Source organism: Seriola lalandi, unplaced genomic scaffold, assembly GCF_002814215.2.
Source record: "Seriola lalandi dorsalis isolate HSWRI2012SDOR001 ecotype SW California unplaced genomic scaffold, Sedor1 jcf7180002054982, whole genome shotgun sequence".
Classification (NCBI taxonomy): domain Eukaryota; kingdom Metazoa; phylum Chordata; class Actinopteri; order Carangiformes; family Carangidae; genus Seriola; species Seriola lalandi.
The window spans coordinates 1,477,458-1,498,457 of record NW_019525531.1 but is presented as its reverse complement, the minus strand read 5'-3'; the positions used below and the strand labels follow the sequence as shown (position 1 = coordinate 1,498,457).

At 42.1% G+C, this 21,000-nt stretch overlaps 1 protein-coding gene across 1 annotated transcript; it reads right to left on the bottom strand.

Annotated features, from left to right (window-relative positions):
- Positions 1-1,149: 1,149 nt before the first annotated feature.
- Positions 1,150-20,454, bottom strand: LOC111647101 (uncharacterized). The gene is made up of 11 exons (XM_087171244.1): positions 19,971-20,454; positions 18,650-18,765; positions 17,832-17,952; positions 16,827-17,656; positions 13,155-13,529; positions 9,552-9,612; positions 8,248-9,173; positions 6,145-6,505; positions 5,394-5,491; positions 5,209-5,296; positions 1,150-4,378 (listed from the first exon to the last, which is right to left on the bottom strand). Exons 1-11 carry the CDS (start codon positions 20,242-20,244, stop codon positions 3,456-3,458), a joined length of 4,173 nt encoding a protein of 1,390 aa, XP_087027370.1. The 5' UTR covers positions 20,245-20,454; the 3' UTR covers positions 1,150-3,455.
- Between the last annotated feature and the right edge of the window lie 546 nt (positions 20,455-21,000).

The window sequence follows — 21,000 nt, the reverse complement described above, 5'->3', positions numbered from 1 at the left end:
TGTGACTTGCACTTCTCCAGAAGGGTTAGGGTTTGGAATCAGTTTTCAGGTGCAGCTGACTGAAGAGGGGCCTGAAGGTGGAAACAAGCTGATGGAGGCGACGACGAATTAAAAGGTAGAAATACACTAAAGGAATGACTAAAAATTTAAACTGTTCAGAATCCACAATGACACAGTTTCCACTTTAAGTTACTGAAATACTTCTGTATAAGAAAGTAGAGAGGAAGCTGCAGCACAACAACTCCAGAGAGGTGTGGAACCATCACTGGCTGTAAAGAGAAGAACAGCCAGGCAACATCAGGTGATGTGGACGATGAGTTCAACCTGTTCTCCAACAGGTGTGACACAGCCTCACCTGTTCTCTCTCCCACTGCTTCAGCTGCAGCTTCTCCTACGGCATCTCCTTCACAACCTGACACTGCAGCTGCAACTCCCTCCACACTGGGGTCAAGCCTGCTGTCCTTTACAGGTGAGGAGGTGAGGGCGGAGCTCAAGAGGCTACGCCCTGGAAAAGCAGCAGGCCTGGAAGGTGTGTGTCCGAGGCTGTTAAAGGACTGTGTAGCCCAGCTGGCTGAGCCTCTCCAGAGGATCTTTAACTTAAGTCTACAAACAGGGAGGGTCCTGGTCCTGTGGAAAACATACTGTCTTGTCTTACTAAACAAAGTAATTGTATCACTACAGGTTAAGACTTTAACTTAGCTCCATCTCTTAAAGTGATGTTTACTCATTCATGCATCAATAATTAGAATTGAATATAGATTCTTCTAAAATGGGCCATTCTGCAGAATCAACACTTTTACTTTTGAAACTTTTAGCATATGTTTGCTGCTAATACTCTTATTTGTAATCGAGTATTTACACCACAGCAGTGTAATGCATTCACTTGAGAAAAAGAAATCCGCTCTGCTTTTCTGAATTACCGAATTCATTATCTCAGAAATCTGATTTCTGCTTTCTGTGCTACACTGGCGTGGTGTAACACTACTGTCACAGTACGTCTTTCACCTGTGCTTGAAAATCCTGGATCCTTGGATCTTTAAAAATCCACCAAATGCATCAGAAACAGATCACGACCTGTCTTTGAACAGAATAGAATAGTTTTTAACAATGAAAAAGATCTATTTATTCTTTGTGAAACTCAACATCAGAGAGCAGAGACAGCAGCTGTTTTTATTACAAAATGTCATGATCACAAAAAAAACCAGTCAGTGACAGTATCACAAAATGCAAACATGACAACTGTGCTTCGTCTTCACTCATCCCACGATAAAATCAAAACTGATAAATACTGAACGAACAGCTGTCGGTTATTCATGGAGAAGAGTTGCAGATTTAACTGTTAAAGACAAACATGCAGATTTATTTTCTAACACAGAGGAACTGCTAAAACAGAAACGGTCAACAACAGTCAGTCGGTTGACAGACGATTTTCTTTGTTGTACATGATAATAAACTGAATGTTTTTAGGTTTTAACTGTTGGTCGGACAAAACACCACATTCAAAGGATGTTGGTAATTATAAACAGGGATTTTTGCTATTTTCTGACATTTTATGTAAAAAAAAAAAACAATTAGAAATAATCAGCAGATTTATTGGTAATGAAAATAATTATCTGTGGTTTGGAAATGTCAAAAATTGGATTTAATTTTTGTCAGTGAAGGTGGTTATAACTGTAGCATCACTGTCTGGTTAACATTATATATAAAAAAATTATAAATAAAATAGCACAGTACAATCAAGTCTGTGAATCCAGATAATTTGCCACTTTTGAAAGTTTCTATAGCAAATAAACAGAAGCTGAAATGATGTCACACGGCAGAGAGAAAAAAAAAGCCAAAAATCAAAACAAAACATGAAAAACAGCTTTAGTAAAAGGGAATGTGACTTAAAATCACTTAACAGGACATTTCCTCAATGAAACAACAAATAACAATTTAACAGACAAAAAACTGAACAGCTTTTTGTTTTGTGTTCGTTTCCCCCTAAAACTGGTTCAGGAAAAGAGCAGCACTCATACAAGCTGCGTCGTGTCTTCACCGCCGACACGTTAAAGAATATTTATAATAACACTGCAATACTTCAGCCATCAAACCTTCTCTGTTCCTCTTTACTGTTTCTCTTGTTGAATTTGTATTTTTGTATTTTATTGTTTATTTACATTTCTTGTGTTTTTAGTCTTTTAACATTTTGGAACCGTATTGAAATTTTTACTTTTAACATTTTATCCCTTGGGCTGTTTTACATCTCCTATCCATAAATACACTCCTGTAACATTTAAGGGGCCCTTTGTTATCGGGGCCCTAACACGATGCTACTTTCTGAGCATCGTGTCAGAACTGAAACAATTTGTCAGTTCATCCAACAGTCGACTGACAGAAAATACATTTTCGTTTAATCAAGGACATTGACAAATATTTGCTGCTTCCAGGTTGTTAAATGTCAAGAGTTTCTGCTTTTCTTCTTCTTTAAAGTAAACTGAACATTTCTGGTTCACTGTGTTTGACATTTCACAGACTACATTTATTTTCATAATTAAAGTTACTTGAAGTTCCCGCTCAGTGAGTCTGGTGCACACAGCAGGCGACACATGGCAGCTTCATTATTATCCCAGAGACTCTGACTCAAGGTCCTACCCTCAGGTTACTGTGTGCTATTTTGATTAATCACAATTATGCAACAAGTTAGCACAACATAAACTAAATTATAGATCATCAGAACCATTGCCGGTTGCTCATGTCTTTGCAAATGTCAAGACGATATCTGACTTGTTTTCCCTTTTATGTAGTAACTTATTGTTTGTACTATTAAATTAATACTAAATTTAATTTGCCTGCCAGTTTAATAATGTAAATAATCACATATAATTGACGCTTGCAACACGCGCACACACACACACACACACACACACACACACACAGTGTAATCAGCTGATTGTTATGAAGCTGTTTGTTGTGTGGGAGCTGCGGTGATTTGAGAGCGGAGGAAATGGACAGAGTTAATTTTCAGTTTCTGATTCTGCGGTGGTGAACAGAACTTCTGGAGTCACTCTGAGCTGCTCAGTGAATTAAATGGTTGGTTAGTGTATTAGATTAAGATGAAAAGACAGAAAACATCCTTTCATTCATCATTCACTCATCTTCTCCCTTATTTGGTCACAGGGCCTCAAAATTAGCTTAAGGTAATGAAAATACTAAAACCAACTGGGACCTGGTCCGGTTGGTAGTCCAGTCCTCCAAATCTCAAGTCCGGCGAGTTCATTTATAACCATAGTTTCATGATGACTCTTCTAAGTTATTTAGATTTTAAATCACCAACATGATCAAGTGAGGAGACTTCAACAAAAAACATTGCAGTGATATTTTTTTTTTTTAGAGGCAGAACTGAATAAAGTGCAGGAGAAAGTCAACAGCTGTTCAGCTGGTGGGATCTGACCCCTGAAGCTTTGCCGGCACTGTCACTGTACAGTGGGAGTGAACCGTTTCTCGGCTGCGTGGACTGTGATGTGCCGCCGCAGGTGGCTGCCTGATATAAACGTCTTGCCACAGTATGAACACCTGAACTGTTTACAGTCCGTGTGGACCGTCATGTGGACCTTCAGGGATCCTGACTGGGCGAAGCGTTTGCCGCAGTGCACACAGCCGTAGCGTTTCTCCCCGGTGTGGACGCTCTGGTGGCGTTTCAGGTTGCTGGAGTCGGAGAAGCGTTTGCCACAGAGCACGCAGACGAACGGCTTCTCGCCTGTGTGAACCCTCATGTGAGTCTTCAGGTTCTTCAGGCAGGCCAGAGTTTTGCCGCAGCAGTTACAGACAAACGACTTCCCGCCGCCATCCTCTCTGCTGTGGTTGGCGGCACTGTTGACTCCATCCTGATGTCTCCACCCTTCCCTCCTGGTGAAAGCATTTTGTCTTCCTGTCACCTCTTTCCTCACTGGATGCTGAGGCTCATCTGGAGCAGGTGGCGCCCTCTGCTGGTTGTCTGTGAACGTTGCAGGCTGCTGGTGCTCTGCTGCAGACAGACTCACCTCACTGACGGTGAAAGGGAAGCTGCTGCCGCTGTTGCTGCTGCCTGAATCAGCTGAAACACTTAACACACTGGCGTTCAACACGTACGAGCAGCAGGGATCCTCGCTCAGAGGATTCTGGGTAGGGAGGGAACCGTGCTGGAGCTGCGGCTCATACATCAGACATTCGTAACTGCTGGTGTCCGACCTCTGGCTGGTGTTCAGGGTTTTGTGGACGGACGCAGAAGTGGAACTGACTTCCCCGCTCATCCAGGATCGTGATGAATCGCCGCCTTCATCTACTGTTTCCTGTTTGGTCATCGTGGGTGGAGCTTCTGTCTCAGTCACCTGTCCTTCAACAACACGAGAGAAACTCTCTGGAGAGAAAGAAAAGCAGAATATCACACCTTTTACACAACTGTTCAAATTTCCACAGGTTCAATTAAACTACAATGATGTATGTGGAAAATAAATTTAAATCAGAAATATGGCCACAAAGGATCCGACCTATCCCAAGATTCATTTGGAACCCAACTCCTGAATCATGTGACCATAACGACTCACATGATAGCCAGGTGTGTCAACAACTCTCAAAGTTAAGAGTTAGAACTAAAGAACCCTTTCAGACGAGAGTCGATACGTCTTCAAGAACCTCAAGCAAGTCCAGATGCCTTTGTATAGCTCTTAGAAATACCATGACCTGGACCACTGAGAGTCCTCACGACATCATGGACATCAGCTACAATTAACCCACAAAAAGAAATTAACTAATTATAATGGTCTCACATTACCTGGGCCACATTCAAGGTTTTCACAGGTCCAAATGTTTGGACCGGAACCAAACCAGATCTGAGGAAAACCTACCCAAACCCAAACTACGTATTTTTAAGAAAAAGAAAAACAGACACCCGACCCAAAAAGAACCTGAAGACAGCAAGACTGGCTCTAGGATAAGTAGACCTGATCCAGAATGTGTTTGACCTGGACAGAATTTCTTTTACCTCCCTCTCTGTTTGCCTCAAAAACAGATTTTCTCTCAAGTCACCTCGGATCCTCTCAGGTTTTACACACCCTGATTTAAGATCCGCAGTAATACAGCAGGTCTTGAGTCGGGGGCAGCAGATGGACTAGGTCTGAGGGTTGCTTCTCAGATGGTAGTCACCTAGTTAACCCACAAATGCCTCTAGTCCACATGTCCTGTACTTACTGTCCTGCTCAGACTGGGACCAGGACTCGTCATCGTCCTCCACTTTGATCACTGTGGTTGTCAGGTTGGCTGACTCACCTGCAGCAGGCTGTAATCACAGCAGAAAGGGAACACCGAGTGAGGGACAACACCAGGACTGGAGGGGTTAAAGAAGGAACGCTGTATTCACTCGTTCTCCTACCTACCGTTACCTGTGTTGTTTCTGGTACAGAGTCAGAGGGCGGCTTGGGGTCTACGCACTGAGGCAGCTCCTGGAGGGGCACTCTGGACAGCACCGGCTCACCTGGAAGACATGATTTATTGTGACGTCCGTTTCCCAAATACATGCTGCTTTTGTTTAATTTTTGACTCAAATTTTTTCAATTATGTTTTTTAAACTACTCTTGGTGGCTCATACTGTCCCATAATGCAATGCACATAGGTAACGGAAGAGCTGCTACTTTCTTATTTATTTTATCAACAGTGAAGAGTGCCATGCCGATTATAGTATTTGGTATATTGTATGGAAATGGGGCAAAGATTATTGTGTAGAATCTAGAGCTTTCAACTGCACTGCCTGGTCTTCCTCAGCAGATGAAGTTTGAAAGTAATACTGAGGAAGACCAAGAGCAGTTTCCATGTCAACTGAAAAACTTAGCAAAACATAAGGTTGACAGCTCTGACAGAAGCTAGTAAGTATAAATTGAGTTGCTTCTTAGTTACTTACTTGTAACTATAAGAGTGAGCTTGCTAAAACTATTAAAGGAACATTTTGTCCTTTTATTTCACAATTTGGGGATTATTTTCCCACTTTTGACCATTATTCTCTGGTGGCTTTGAACCTTAAAATGTTAGCGGAATTTGTTGGAGGGCAAGTAAACACAACCCACGTTCCAGAAAAACGTTCTACTTGTTGCGTTCTTTACTCTCCATAAATTAAACTCTTTTAACGGTTACCTCCAGGTGTTCGATTCCTCCTCGGATCGTTGCCTGGGTGATGAGCGGGCAGCTGAGCTCGAGCCCGGCCGCTCGCATGCAGCAGCGCGGTGCCGCTGCCTGTAGCCGCGGCTCGCAGTGCGGTGGCGCGAGCGGCGCGGAGCTCCATGAGCCGCAGTTTTCTTCGCAGCACCTCGTTCTCTTTGCGGCTCCGCGAGATCTCCAGCTGCAGCACCGAGTATCCGCTGTCCACGAGCTCACAAATCTCCGCCACCGCCGTGTTGGCCAGCACCTCCATTATGGAGGCCAGCTGAGCGTGAAAGGCAGCGGCCGGGGACATTTTCAATCCACCGCGCGCCTCTTTGTTTGAACAGAATCCAAATCACCAGCTCGAGGCAGGTAATAAAGGCGGAACCGCAGCGCGCCCGCTGCGCGTTTTTGAATGTGTGATCCTACCTGGCGTAAACAGTCCCCACACAAACCAGGAAGTGATGAGAGGAGCGAAAAACGACTAAACAAAACCCCAAGTGCGCATGTGCAAGTTTCCAAAAACATTCCATTTATGAAAACCTGAAAACATTCACTCACCCAAAAAGCAGACGTGTTTAAAATCTTAGATCTTGTACCTGAAAATGTGACGTCAGACACATTTGATTTGCATTCAGATTTACAACTAATGACCTCAGTAACGTATTCACATCGTTATTTTCTGTCCAACCAACCCCAAAGATTTCAGATCGCTATTACAGATGAAAACATGCAAAAATAAAAGCTCAATGATTTGGATAGTTTTTTCTTTTTATAATAATAAAAATAATAAGTATTATTATTATTGTATTATTATTATATAATGATGACGTTATTATAATTGTTATTAATGTTATCATTATTATTACTAATCACTTAGTGTTTTTGTCATTTTGTGGCTGTTTTGCATCTTTCGCCGCTGTGCGTCTCTTTGTAGTTGTTTTGTGGTTGTTGTCCTTCCTTTTGTAACTTGAACCATGCTGTTTTTCGTCTGTTCTTACAATGAGAATCATGTTGAATGGCCAGATGTTAAATGATAGTTAAAGGATATGTTCACATCAATTCAAGCTCGTCTTTTGATCCCTTCCCAACACAAAGAGTAAGAGATGGAGGACAAAATCCACAGTCTTCATGTTGTGTGAAAATGAGATCTAAAGTTCAGCTCTAGCTAATTTTGAACGTTTACTTCATGGTGATGTGCCTTAATGTGGCTTCATTATCAACGTCAGCTACACCACGACTAAATAATCTCATCTGTAAAAAACAATCTTAATTTATTTTTTAGAACAAGCTAATTATATCATAAAAAAACCCAACTCTAGGTCAAATATTGTCTTATGTCATGTAAACAATTCTTTGAATTCTCTGGAAAACGTTCTCATATGAAAACAGCATAAAAAAACATTACTGCTCCAGCGACTATATTCATCAACATTTTCCCTTCAACTTTGTATTTAAATACATTTCAATTCCTTGTGTGAAATTTGAATCCTGAGTGTACAAACACAAATCTTTATTCACAAAAGCAATAACTGATACAAAACAATTAGATAATTTGTTTTATTAACAAGAAGGGCACATAAACTGGATTTCATTTATAGTGTTTTACTTTTTTACACAACCATCGACCTTTCATATGAAATGATTTTTGATCTATACACAATAATTTAAACAGGAGAGACAGAGCTCAACAGAAATCTGGAAAATTTGAGGTTTCATCAACAAAAACAGGCAAAAAAACAGAAAAATGTCATGGTGACATCTTCAAATGTCAAAAAACCAAAACCAAAGATATTCAGTTTACTGTCATGTTAAAAGACAAATTATCACATTTAAGAAGCTGGAATCATCAAATATTTGGAAATTATTTTGTAAAAGACTAAAAAGATAATAAATTATTAAGTTATATAAATTAACTGATCTATGGGCTAATGTTTAAACATAAAACTTGAACTGTTCAATATGTTTTAAAACAAACAGTGGGGCTCAATTTGCTTTCTGCACCATTTAAAAAAAATTGTACTTGAGAATTTTAAGTGACATTTCTTCTTTTTAAAACCGGATATTTACAGAACATAAACACACTCGTTCCCCTCAGATGTTTGGGTGACATTTCTTCATGTGTAACTTGAGGCTGTATTTGACGATGAAGCTCCTGGAGCAGAGCGTGCAGGCGTACGGCCGTTCTCCGGAGTGCACGCTCAGGTGCGACTTCAGGTGAGCCGACTGGGTGAACTTCTTGCCACACTGGCTGCAGCTGAACGGCCTCTCGCCCGTGTGGATCCGCATGTGAACGTCAAGGTTCTGAGATGTGGCGTACGTCTTGCTGCAGATGGAGCATATGAAGCGTTTCCCTCGGGCGCCGGCGCCCGGCTGCCCGTTACAGAGCTGAGACCGGCCCGACTGGTCCCTGTAGAGGGCGAAGTTCATCATGTCGGCGTCCTCGTACTCAAACGCAGAGTTGCTGCTCTCGGACAGCTGGCAGTCCGTGGAGGTCGAGCCCGACACGCTCACCAGCTTGAGCCCGAAAGCGTCACCGTCCATGTTTTCGTTTTGGTGAAACTGAGCAAAAGACATCTGACTTTTTGACTGTTTGGTCCACGTGAGACTGAGATCCATTTCTGCTCTGTTTGAAGGAGACTGAGACTCCATCAGAGAGCTGGCGCCAAAGTAAGTCTCTCTGTTCGGAGAAACCAGCGAGCAATCCTGGTGGACCAGATGGATGTCTGGGTCCAGCTGTGAGGAGTAGGAACAAACCGACTCGCCGGCCTCCACCTCATCGCTGCCGCCGAGCTGAGCGGAGCAGCCCGGCTCGCTGCGAGGAGAGTCCAGAGTGTAGACGGACACGCTCTTCTTCTGCGTCCCTGTGGTCAGCTTGGATGTTTTCAGCATGACCTGCTCGGAGGACGACTTCTTCTCAGCCTCATCGTTTCCCGGCCAGTGTCTCTTCATACTCCGGCTGATGGGAGACGTGACGGTCTCTCTGGCTGCAGCCGTCCCTCCATCAGCAGAGGTTTGGTGATCTGAAAGAAAAGACCGAGTACATCCTCACCAAGGTAAAAAAAACAAAACAACAGTCTCCAGTCCTGAAAATGTCCATCTAAACCAGGCTGTTATGAACCTGAACACTGATTTGTTCTCAAGTCAGTACATTACGCGCCAATACAAACTCAACACTTCCTGTAACTGTTTCAAATTTAAAGCCCTCTAATGTTTCAGTGGAAAGAAACACTTTGATATTTCTTAACTTATTTTGCTGAGGTCCTTTGCAGTGGGTCCCTCACAGAACCTGTGCTGTGCTAATGTCCCGCTTGTACCCATTTATCTAACCAGTGGCCCTATTTGAGGCCCCGAGCCAGAGGTTGAGAAGCCCTGGCTGTGAGTGTGTGGTTTCCACTCACCTTCCTCAAAGGTGTCATTACTGTCCGAGTCTTCATCCTTGATCAGCACCACCTCAGGAAGCTGCAGCAGACGAACAGTCATACGAGATATTAATGTTTTATCTCTACATACCAGACAAATTTTTTTTAAAAACAGCTAATTAATCAAGATAAAATGTCCCTTGAGTCCTGATTGGCTGACGCGTCTTTACAGTTAATTTAAATTTTAATGAGAAACTAATTAAAAAGATGAAATCAGGGATTAAGATCTAACAATTGTTCAAGCCAAGATCAAGCTCCAGCCAATGATTCACTAACACTATACAATTGTTAACAACACTGAGGGACCAACAGTAAGTCTACATATCAATGCACGGTTACTGATTCTGATTTAATCCCATTACCTCAAAGTTAACTAACACATTATCTCAAGAACGACCTTTTGGTTTCATGAGATAATGAGATAATTAACACATTATCACCAAAATCCGGCTTTCAGCTTGAGGTAACGAGCCTGAGATGAAAATAAATAAAAAACATTTATCTTGAGATAAAGGATCAACATCACTGTGACAGCAGAGATAAGGACATAATTAACTGCTGATCTGGAGATTATATGGGATTAAAAATATAATTGCATCCACGTCTGCTCTGGGCACAAGGGCAGCTAATGTGTATTTTTAAAAGAAAAGATGCAATGACTTGTATCTGCTCCTATATTATCAATATTATTACTAAAGTAAAAATAAAAAAAAACTATGGGGAAGCACTAAGGTCAACATGATCAGATGTTTTTACTCTGAGAAAACACAGTGCTGTAGGAAACATGTGGGAATAATGAACAGCTTTATACTGCGAGAATAAACCATACAGAGCTTCAATTATAAATCAGTTAATCAATAAAATGATCAACAGAAAATGAATCTCCAACTACTCTGATTAACACGTAATCGTTTGTCATTTCTTAAGTAAAGTAATGAGAGGGTTTGATGACAGTAAACTGAATATCGTCAGTTTCATTTGAAGACGACAAAACGATTAATTGGCAGATTAATCAATGATGATCTAAAATTATAACAGTGTGAAAACAATGCTTGTATTAACTAATTTCCAAAAAGACTGGATCTTCTTCACACATAAGTCCCCTTTTCTTTTATCTTCAAATTACAGCCTGATTATCTTGAGTATTATAATATAATGATATGATATACGTGTACAGTGTACATACACTTATTTTAATTATCTAGTATAATTAATACTGTCCTTGGGTGTTGCTGTGGCTGACGAGAGGTTTTTGTTTCGTCTTGTGTCAGCTGCCGTGTTGGGGAAGCCAGAGAACTCAACTCACTGCAACTTCAGAAAACACATGTAAACGGAAGAAACACAAACAGATTCAGAAAACATCGATTTGACAAAACATGTGCTGCAAATACTCACAACACGACGGAGGTGTTTCCAGGTGACCCTGGTGGCTCACCTGGTACACTGCGTACCATGAAGGTGTAGTCCTAACCTGAAGTTGTTGTGAGTTTCTGAAGTTGTTTGTGTTTTGTCTGTTTGCATGTGTTGCAACAGCAGGAAGCTACTTGGATAGCACAGCTCTGCAGCCACCAGTTGCTTCACAGTTGAAGAAGCTGAACAACAGCAGAGCTATGCCAGGGAGAAATCCAGTTTAGTTAACGAAAGCTGTTAACTACTTGAACTGCACATGTGGATACGGAATTATAATAAAATATAAGAACAAAAAGTCACATGCTGGCGAAAAAAAAAAGCCAATCAGTTGAGTTTAATCCAAAAAGTGTCGACTTGTTCACAGGTTCTAACAAAAACCAGACAGGTAAAATACTCCACTACTCATGGGAAGGTGCTGGGAGGCCAGGTTTGGTTTTGTGAACAGTAACCGCCTCAGTATGGTCACAGTGATTCTGCCTCCGGCTGAGGTTCAGGCATGACGACATCATCGCTGTGTGACCACTGAGCGCCGCCAGCCCTCGGCTTTTGCACAGCGCCACACAAAGGTCAAGCGTGTGGTGGTGACTGTCTGATGAATGCATAGTCCGGACATGTCTTCACAGCCTACGGGGCTGGTCAGAGGAGGTTCAGTTACAGTAGAGGAGCAATGATAATGTAAAAAGGAAAAATGATTCTTGTCCTTAGATTTGTAAGTTTGAGTAGTTAACTACACGAAAAGGGCAGTAAAGCAATGAGTAATGCATTGTTATAGATTCAACTACATAAAACTAGAGACGATACAGCAGCTGCGACGCCGTCAGCATGTTGACGTTCCGACTGAGGACTCATGGGTCAGGCCACCGCCGTCCTTGAAGTCACGTGACTTCATTTTGAGCTCAACTACACATCTGTAAAGTGTTGTGACGCTATCGCAGACGATGTAAACACTATAAACACCTGCCAAAGTCCTCAAAACTATGGAAGCATATAAATATTTTTTTATCGCGTTATCTCAAAATAACAGAGCTCCTTATCCCGAGAAAACGAGATATTATCAGGAGAAAAACCATTTAGACTGAAGCCCATACACTAAGTCGCAGTAACACTGCTCCTTAGCAACACTCCTTAGTAACTCGTTAGCTTTATGAAAAGACACGGTGTGATTTCTGCCCTTGATTGAAATATTCTCTGATGTTGATCAATGCGTCATCCTGACATTTTCAGTTTACAGCTCTAGAAGTTTCCATCTGATCTCCGATGATCCAAGTCATAATAATAAGAAAACAAGCTTTGTTATCTCAAGATGACAGGATAATTATCTCGCTATAAGAAAAAAACCTTCTCCTGATGATATCTCGTTATCTCGAGATAACAAAATGTCATTTTCTCCTGATAATATCTCATTATCTTGAGATAACAAAATCGTTATTGGGATAGCGAGCTTTATTGAGATAATGGGAAAAAAATACATTAGCCAGTACGGACTTTCTCTGCCTCCAAACAAAAGCTTAAAACTACATTTGGAAAAAAAACTAGATTGGAAAGTGACTTTCTACAGGCCTCTCCCAGAACCTAGTAGAGTTCTTCCTGTGCCCTTTCAAGGCCCTTTACCAGATATGGAGTTGTGATTCTCCTGTGTTTTCTAGTCAGCATCTATTGCTCAGAGATGTCACAACTTGATTACATGCACCTGAGGGAAACGTGTAAAACTGGGACAAAAATGACAGAAACTGCCACCACAGTCAGGACCACAACCACAAGATGGAGGATGTGATAGTTGATATTTATGGAAGTGTAACGCATCCACTTGATTATATCAGAATCCTGAAATAATGATCTTGTTAATTCAGGAAAACAGAGCACATTTGTTTTTCGTACATCAATGTATTACACTTCTATAGATTTTCTATTGTAATTCGCTGTTACTCAGATTATGCGGACAGACATGATATGGAGCAAACCTGCAGCCCTGACACATTAGTGCATGAGTAACATCGAACTAATGACACGACAGCCACAGGGACATGATACTTTTACTACTTCAAGTACATTTTCCTTTGACTTTATCTTGTAAGGGAGTATTTTGACAGTGTGGTAATACAACTTAATCAAGCGGTGTGGATAAGAACCGTTAAGACATGAGATAATGAAGCCAAGCCGCCGTGTGTTTACCTCCACCCGCACCACCACCGCAGCTCCTCCGTCTCCTCCGTCCTCCTCCTCCTGCTGCTGCTGCTGCTGCTGCGGGAGTTCCGCTTGCTGCGCGGCCACTACGACCTCCAGCTCGGCCTTTCCCCCGCCGCTCCCCCGGACCACGATGGACTCAATGAGGTGCAGCTTCTTCTTCAGGTCCTCGTTCTCCTTGTGGCTCCGGGTGATCTCCATCTGCAGCACCGCGTAGCCCTCGTCCACCACCTCGCAGATCTCCGCCACCGCCGCTTTGGTCAGCGCGCCCATGATGATAGACAGCTGCTCGTGGAGCGCCTTGCTGGTCAAAACGGCCATTCCCGCTGCTCGAGAGGAAACCGGGCCGGGCTCAGACTCCTCCTAACGGACCGCACGGGGCTCCGACAGCCTGTAACACACGCGGCGACGTCGATGAAGGAGCCGCAGACTAAATCTGTTTGGACATTAATGCTGCCCGTCTGCGACTACAAAGGATGAGCGATTATGTTTTTCTGTTTCCGCCCGACTCGCACTTCCGGGAAAACACCGCTGACTTCAAAATAAGAGCCTGCTGTTGTAAAGTAAAATTAACTAAAGTAAATAAACTAAACTACAGTAAAAAAGAGTAAATAATTCAGTAAATGAATGCATTAAGAAATAAAAAAATAGAAAGGGAAAAATATTTTGAAAAAAAGTAGGTTAACAAATAGGTTAAAAAAATAAGTAGGTACATTTAAAGAATGCTATAATCTTAAAATAGCTAGGTTAAAATAAAAAAACTAATTTGATTAAAACGATATAAAAAGACCAAAATAGAGCACATAAGCAGTTTAAGAAATTATTTAATTAAATAGATCTAAATAAATTGAATAAATTGGTGGATAAAATTGCAGACAATCTATAAGAAGAAATAGAGTAAAAGTGGGAAAAAATAATTGTTTAATATTATAATACTTTTGATCCCCAAAATCATAAAGAATTGTATTTTCAATATTCCCTTGAGGAGGCTGAATGTTTGAAGGCACAGTACTCTGTAGCCACAGTGTTTGTGAAACACAGATATATATATATATATATCCATATATTCTTATGTTTATTAACTACAGCCTCCTCCAGGATCAGCACTTGTTAATTCAACGGAGTTCATTTTTGCAGTTGGCCTGTAAAACCTGTCTGAGAGAACAATGATTTCCTGCTTCTTCCACACTGACTCCAGCAGGCTTGGTGAAGCAGTCAGCAGGCCTGTGGCCTGTGTGTGTGTTTTGTAAATAGATTCTTTTGTCTGCAGAGTGAAAAGCTGTTTCTCTCCTGTCTGAATGGTGAGCAGCAGCTCATGTGTGCTGCTATTGTTTAGACTGTAAATGGGAAACAAACAGAAGACAAAGGTGCAGCCATACTACTCACTTCACGATAAATGGGCTCAGAATCGACCTTTTACCATGTCTGACTTTCTCACTGGCAACAGAAAATCCTCACGTCTGATTGGCTGTCAAAAATCAATTCACTTTATTAACCTGCAGGTAACCATAGCAACAATACAGATTTTTTTGGACTTTGTTAACTTTGAAGTGACCAATGAAACCAACTTAACTGGTAGAGAGACGCACTCAGCACTTAAGTGAAGGCACTGTAGCTGCATTTTTTCATGTTCATCAGTTAATGACTTTTCATGTGTCACTTGGTAAGAGGCTTTTTACTGAATGAACAAGAAAAAAACTGTCAGAAAACATCTTTGCACCATCCATGCATCATCTATACTGCTTATCCTTGTAGGGTTAGGGGTCACGGGGGGCTGGAGCCAATCCCAGCTGACATTGGGCGAGGGCGGTATACACCCTGGACACACCCCAGTCTTTCATAAGACTGACATATATAAAGACAACCAACCACTTGCGCACACATTCACACCTATGGGCACTTTGGAGTAATCTTCGTGTCGTCATCTTTTGCACCAGTAATCTTCAAATTTCAAAATACAGAAATCTCTGTAGCAAACGAAACAATCTCACCACAAGATCCATTTAATGGCTGTTCTGGAATTTTCAATTATATAATTATACACCGTAGCTTACAGTGATATTTCATTTTTGAGAAAAGCTGAAAGCACAAAATTTCACCTTTTTCACTCGTTAAATAACTGAAATTATTATCAAAATTGTTGATAATTAATCGAGAAATTAATCAAAATTTTTCAAAGAAAGATTTCAAAGGTTACCACATGTAAATATAAACATATGGAGTCATTGTCATCATCAATTAATTTGCTGATTAGTTATTCATTTAATCCCTAAAATGTCAGAAAGTGTAGACAATATGCCTGATATTATTTCCAGAGCCTAATGTCTTCAAATGTCTGGGGCTGGTTGCACAAAACACCTTAAGTTTTCTTTTTAATTTCTCCTTAGCTCAGGGAGTTACTTAAGGTTATTGCACATAATTTCTAAAACGGTTTCCTAGGTTAAGAAAAAAAGTTAAGGCATTTGCAGCAGTAAAAGATTTTACAGCAGTACAACTCTACTGCATCGTTAAGGGTTTCTCCTGGTCGAGGAACACTCTCCTTGGGATGAGTTTATTGATCACTATAAACTCAGCTCATGTTACAGTTAAGACAGATCAGACGTGCCTTTAGTATCTTGCTTTACTTTGCTTGCTAAGGTCTTCTGGGCAATGGTTTAACTGACTTTAAGTGATCCCTTAAGATAAGGAGAAATCCCTAAATACTTAAATGTACATTTTAAGGAGATCTTAAAGGGATAGTTCTGGGCCAGTATTCACAAAGCGTTTTATCTTATCACTAGTACTCCGAAGTTAGGCTTAAAGTTTCTAAATTAGTTTCTAACTGAGTCCTCTTCACAAAGCTGCTGAGACCAACTTTTAGTAAGGAAAAGGAAAAACTAGTAAGTTAAGTGCGACTCTGTTGCTATGGCTGACGTCAATTTTAATGGACAAGCTTGCTTGCAGAAATCACAGCCATTGGTTGTCTGTGCAGGTGAAAACGAATGCGCAACATCCCGCAGTAATAATAAAAACACTGAGAAATATACCAATACTAATGAAAGAATAATGGATTCCATGCTGTTTACAAAAATGGTGCATTCTCCAAAAATCTTAACTTGATGTGTTTTGATCGACCGGCCCCTGATGCCCTGTGTCTGAAAGGGACTTTTTACACTCTACAACCAGATGTCAGGCCCCGCCCCCTTCCCACAGCAAAACCTATGACACTGAACGAAGCAAACTCTTCATCAATCGCACGTGTTTAATTCCAGATATACACCAACCAGTGCACATTCTCATGCTTCTTACAGGTGTAGGCGCTGCAGGAATCTGTTCTCACCGGGCGGCTGTTGCTCGATTCCTGTAAAGTACTGATGTGGACTCCAAAAGGGCCACCTTGTTTTTGAGGTAAGAATGGATCTGGATGAGGTTGTAGTCCCACTTTGCTTCTGTGCAGAGGCAGTTCACAGTTCAAAATAAGTAAGGCCTGAAATTGAAACAGTAAGAGCTACTGATCACTTTTTCTATGTAAAAGTACAAGTTCCTCTAAAACCTCGTTAAAATACCTTTACCCTAAACATATCGGTTTAAATGAGCAGTCAAGTAACAGTAACAGCAGGACGTCACAGTTTAGAGATCAAGTGTCCTTGGTACCTCACAGTACCATGATGTTTCCAGTCAGTGTTCGTGTGTGGAGCTTCCTGCTCCCTGCTCGGCCGAGTGGTGTTTCTGCTGATGGATCCTCAGGTTCTGCTTCCCGGCGAATCTCTTCCCACAGTGCTCGCAGGCGAACGGCCGCTCCCCGGTGTGGACGCTCTGGTGCGTCTTCAGGTGACCCGACTGCGTGAAGCGCTTCCCGCACTGGGCGCAGCTGTACGGCCGCTCGCCCGTGTGCACGCGCACGTGTGTCTCCAGGCTCCGAGACGACGTGAAACATTTCCCGCAGTAGCTGCAGACGAAGCGCCTGTCCCTGCAGTATCTGTTCAGTTCATGAGGGTCTAGTCTGGAGCCGCCGAGGCCCAGCGCCAAGGGGAAACCTGCAGCGTTCAAGTCGGAGACCTTGTCCAGGAGCGACGGCCGGTGGTCCGGTTTGAGATACGGCCGTTGAGGCACGGGCATCATGCTGGGCAGACCCTGAGTGGTCCATGAGGAACAGAGATCCAGATCTGTGTCGTAGGGGAGGGAGCTGATCAGAGACACGCCCCGCTTCAGCTCAGAGGTCCCCGGCAGGGAGGTCGGACTTCCCCCAGACCCCAGGAGGAACTGCTTTCTCATGAGGGCTGAGGACGGAGCTTCACAGTCCGACTCTGAGGCCAAATCAAACATGACATCTGACGAGTTGCTCTCAGCGGTCCCCACATGACCCGGGGACCCCGGTGCACTGTGGGAGTCTTGATGCTCGACTCGCTCCGACAGTCCGTCGCTGCTCTGATCCCACAGCCTCATGTCAGCCGCTGAGGGGGAGATCATGATCCCAGAGGGCCCCTCCTCTGACGGTGGCACTTCTGTCCCTTCACACAAACACACCAATAAACACTGAGTTTAGAAATAGGGCTGCACCATATGCAAAATATACCATATTGCGATACCTGTGAACATACTTTATTTTGTAGTCTGAGTTATGATTTATGAGTGTGGCAGTGAATAACGTGTCTGTTGCTGGATTATTAACGTTTCCTCTCTTACCGTCCTCATTGAGAAGCAGCTCGTCTGTGGCGTCATTGTCATTCACCTCCTCTTTTGCCATTTCATCCTTTATCAGAACTACATCCTGATCATTTGCCTCCTGGGCAGCTGTCACAGTGTCCTGAGTGGAGAAAACTACAGTCAAATACACTATACAATATTTGGATCTAGTTGATGATGAGAGATTAGCTGAAGTGTTGATCCATAAGAAGATATATTTGTGGTTTTAAGAACCAAAAACAATCTCAATGTAGTTTCCAGGTACACACTCAGAGAAACCAAATCCTGCAAGGCTGAATGGTGGGTCCAGGTGGGTGGGACTTGGCTGAGAGCAGTGGCTGCTTTGTTGTGACATCACAAAGTTGCAGAAGTCCTGACGGCTGGTTTTAAGGCTCAGTTTCTGAATACAGGCTGTGTGCATTTCTCTTTGGACTGTCGCTTTGATACTTTCACAGTATTAATATAGAACCTAGACCTGCTTTATAATCAAACAAAACATGGACACCTGCCTTTATACTATATGGGACCTTTAATAGTTTTCTTGTAATGGACTTAAAGCTACATTACAGTGAGCTGAAAATCTCCCTGGAAATTTAACTTTAACTTTAACTCAGGGATTTATGCCCCAACCTCTCTAAGATTTAGCAAAAGCTTCAGCTGTAATACATGAAGTATTGTGACATTTTCACCATGGTTTGGTGAGTAGTCATCTGGGCTGTCAATCAGAGATGATACCCATGAGGAGAGAGGTTGTCAAAGCTGAGAGGAAACATTAGGAAGCCTCATGTTGGACCTGTGCTGTGTTGACTTGCTCTCACCTCTTTAGTCACAGGTTTCACGTCTGTCGCCGCCTCTAAAGCGGGAACCCGTCCACGCCTTTTGAGACTCGAGGCTTTCGGCAGTTTGACAGCCCCTGCAGTTGGTAAGGCACATTCTGGGTGAGAAAAACAAAAGACACTTATTATACTGATTCATTAAACTAAATGCGGGGGAGCATCGAGCATCTTTGAAGGGGTTCTAGGTGAGTGTGACTGATCCCAGAGGGATGAGTGTGACTGACTGTTTTAGTTCCAGGTGTCAGTGTAGTTTACTGCTGGGTATAAGTACAAATTTTCATTGGATTATGAAGATAAGATATTCCTGTATTAGTAACACAGTGGGGAAATTAGCAGTATTACAGCAGAGTGACAGTGCAAAGAAAGAAAAACTGCAAAATGACAGTACCAAATACTTAAAAAAAGATAAACAATGTTATATGTACATTTTAAATACTTAAAAATACCACAAAACAAAAAATAGCAGTTAAGTGAAATTAAAAATGTGTACATCACTTATTACTATACTGTTGGGTGATGTGTGAATTTCTCCCCAGGGATCAACAATGGTCTCCCCTTAACTTGTAATAATACATTATTTAATTGTTGTTTATGTTTTGTATAATTAATTACTTCAATATGTATGTATGTTTCGGAGTAGAAGTGCAAACTAGCAGAAAATGGAAATACTCAAGTAAAGCTCAAGTATTTCCAAATCGTACTTGACTAAATCTTGGTTACTTTCCACCTCTGGTCACCTCTGGAGAGATGGTTCATGTTGTATTGTGTAGCTGAATGATTTGAGCATATTCATATTCTTTATAGTGGCAAATAACAGACTAGGTTCAGTACTCTTACTGTTAAACTGTTTTAATTTTCTGTATCATATGCTCGGAATAAATTAACTGTCTCGATGCGTTTTCTGAATATTTCAGATCAAGTCTTCAATTTGGCATTCATCATATAGGGGGAAACAATTTGTTCAATAAAATTAGTAACTTGGATAACTGCTGACTGTCTCTACTGTTGTATGCTTTGCGTGGATCAGAAGACAGCGGTACTGAACAGATAAAACGGTTGAAAAAGTTGACAATGGGTGCAGCCGAATTTGTAAATGACCCTACAAATGAGCAATTATGTGATGCTGAGAATAACATATATGCTGAGTAGAAACGTTTTTCAACCGTTTTCCTGTGGGGGTTGTGAGTAGCGCTCTGTGTGTACGGAACAACGGCAGCGATGAGGACTCCATTCATCACAGTGCACATCCTGCCACCATCACCGGTGGGTGAACCTGAGTGAATCTCCTCCGGCGGGAACTCACCGACAGTGAAATCCATCAGCCCCCCGCCGGCCTCTACCACCGGCTCGCCGTAATCCAGCATCGCGATGCTGCCCCGGTGTCCCCGGGCGATGATGGTCTCGATCATCTCCAGCTTCCTCCTCAGCGCCTCGTTCTCCTTGTGGCTCCGGTTGATCTCCAGCTGCAACACGGCGTAGCTCTCATCCACCAGCTCGCAGATCTCCGCCACGGCCGCTTTGGCCAGTGCCTCCATGATGGACGTCAACTGAGCATGGAACGCCTTGTAACTCGTCATCTTGAGCGGACGTGTAAAGTCAACAATCGCCCGGAACGTGAATTAAATCAACATCAGCAAAACACGGCGCGTGCAAAGAGGAGATCAGCGTCCGTTGTGCTGCTCGCGGTGAATTAGTCCTTGTTTAGACCGAGCAGTGAGCGTCTGGTCCGCCTGAGAGACGCGGATGGATGCTGCAGTTACCCGTTGTTGTTTGTTGTTAGTCGGTTGTCTCCTCCTCCGCGTGTCGTTGAGCCACTTCCGTAAAGCTACTTTCAAAATAAAAGGTCAGAGTAAAAACTATGCTAAAACAGCGAGTGGTGCCTTCGTGTGTTCCTTGTAAACTACAGTTTCGATTTTTAAAAATAAGCAAATAAAAAGCAACACCACAAAACAATAGATTATATAGAGATGAGTATTTATTATATTTAAAATTATTATTTTTGATAGTATAAGAAATATTTTCTCTCTGATACTTGGATTTCATCATTTCCACTCTGTTAAAAGAAAAACTTTTGCCTCATAATTTCAGTTAGAAACTAAGAACAAAGTCTGATACATTTTACTATTCTGTGACATATTGGAGTTTTATTAACAAACATAAATATGATGGAATCAACCCAGATGATGTTGAGATCACAGGATTCCCTCAAAATGTTTGAAACTGATCCTAAACAGACAAAAAGGGAGACCTGATCTGAAAGAGATCAGACCAGATCCAGAACCTCAGCCTAAATATTCTGGGGGTAAAAGTATTTAAACCAGTCTTTTAAAAAT